The sequence below is a fragment of the Capsicum annuum genome, unplaced genomic scaffold, assembly GCF_002878395.1.
Source record: "Capsicum annuum cultivar UCD-10X-F1 unplaced genomic scaffold, UCD10Xv1.1 ctg57565, whole genome shotgun sequence".
Classification (NCBI taxonomy): domain Eukaryota; kingdom Viridiplantae; phylum Streptophyta; class Magnoliopsida; order Solanales; family Solanaceae; genus Capsicum; species Capsicum annuum.
Window position 1 is genome coordinate 1 of NW_025866082.1, and position 1040 is coordinate 1040.

Genomic DNA, 1040 nt, shown 5'->3' on the forward strand with positions numbered 1-1040 from the left:
CCTTGATATGCTAAATAGTCTCCTGTGCACTGTCAGTGGCGGAGCCAAAATTTTCATTAAGGTGTTCAGAAGTTTACGTACAAACTAATGAAGGGGGTCAACATCTACTATCTATACGTAAAAAATAATTTTAACTATATATAAATAGTATAGTTTTCTGTCGAAGGTTATTATACTTCCATTTGCTCGTGTAAGAGATTTTAACTATGTTTAAGAAACATGGTTAAGTCAAGTAAGGGTCATTTTGATTTTGTAGTATAACTCACGTGCTTGAATGCTATCTCTTGTGCCTGTAAGGTCTGCGTACACGTCTGTGTACACAGCGCCTCTCTAGACGCAACTTGTGGGATTACGCTTATCTTTTATGAAAGGAAGTGATTTGAAAGCCTCATTTAAGATGTTTTTATTGAATGCTACCTCTTGTGTGCCTTAGTTGAATCCCGGAGATAGTATTGTTATTACTCTTCTGTTTGCTCGTGAAAGAGACTTCAAATATTTTCAATAAACATGGTTATGTTGGATCCACCTGTGCAGGTACTGCGGTTGGTCCTATGGTATATGCAAATTACGGGCGTGTGAAGGATTACACAACGTTGAGAGAAATGGGAGTTAATGTATCGAATACTGTTGTATTGGCTAGATATGGGAAGATATTCAGGGGAGACATTGTACATAATGCTTATTCTGCGGGTGCGATAGGGGTGTTAATTTTTACTGATAAGAAGGACTATGGCGGCGAAAGATGGTTTCCGGATGATAAATGGATGCCACTAAGTGGAGTTCAAGTTGGATCGGTGTATGATGGAATTGGTGATCCTACAACACCGGGTTGGCCTAGTACCGGTGAATGTGAGAGATTGTCGGACGAGGAAGTGGAGAATGAAGGGAATGTACCATTGATACCTTCGTTGCCGATTTCATAGGCTGATGGAGATGCAATCATAAGGACTATCGGTGGAAAAGTTGCGAATGTGGATTGGCAAGGAGGAGAAGATAGTCCTATTTATAGAGTTGGACCGGGACCTGCGATAGCAAATCTC

General features: G+C 40.4%; 1 protein-coding gene across 1 annotated transcript; it reads left to right on the forward strand.

Annotated features, from left to right (window-relative positions):
- Positions 1-534: 534 nt before the first annotated feature.
- LOC124885257 (probable glutamate carboxypeptidase LAMP1) lies at positions 535-923 on the forward strand (the record flags this gene model as incomplete). The annotated part of the gene is made up of 1 exon (XM_047404352.1): positions 535-923. A coding segment is annotated over one exon (389 nt), but the record flags the coding sequence as incomplete, so codon positions are not given.
- Between the last annotated feature and the right edge of the window lie 117 nt (positions 924-1040).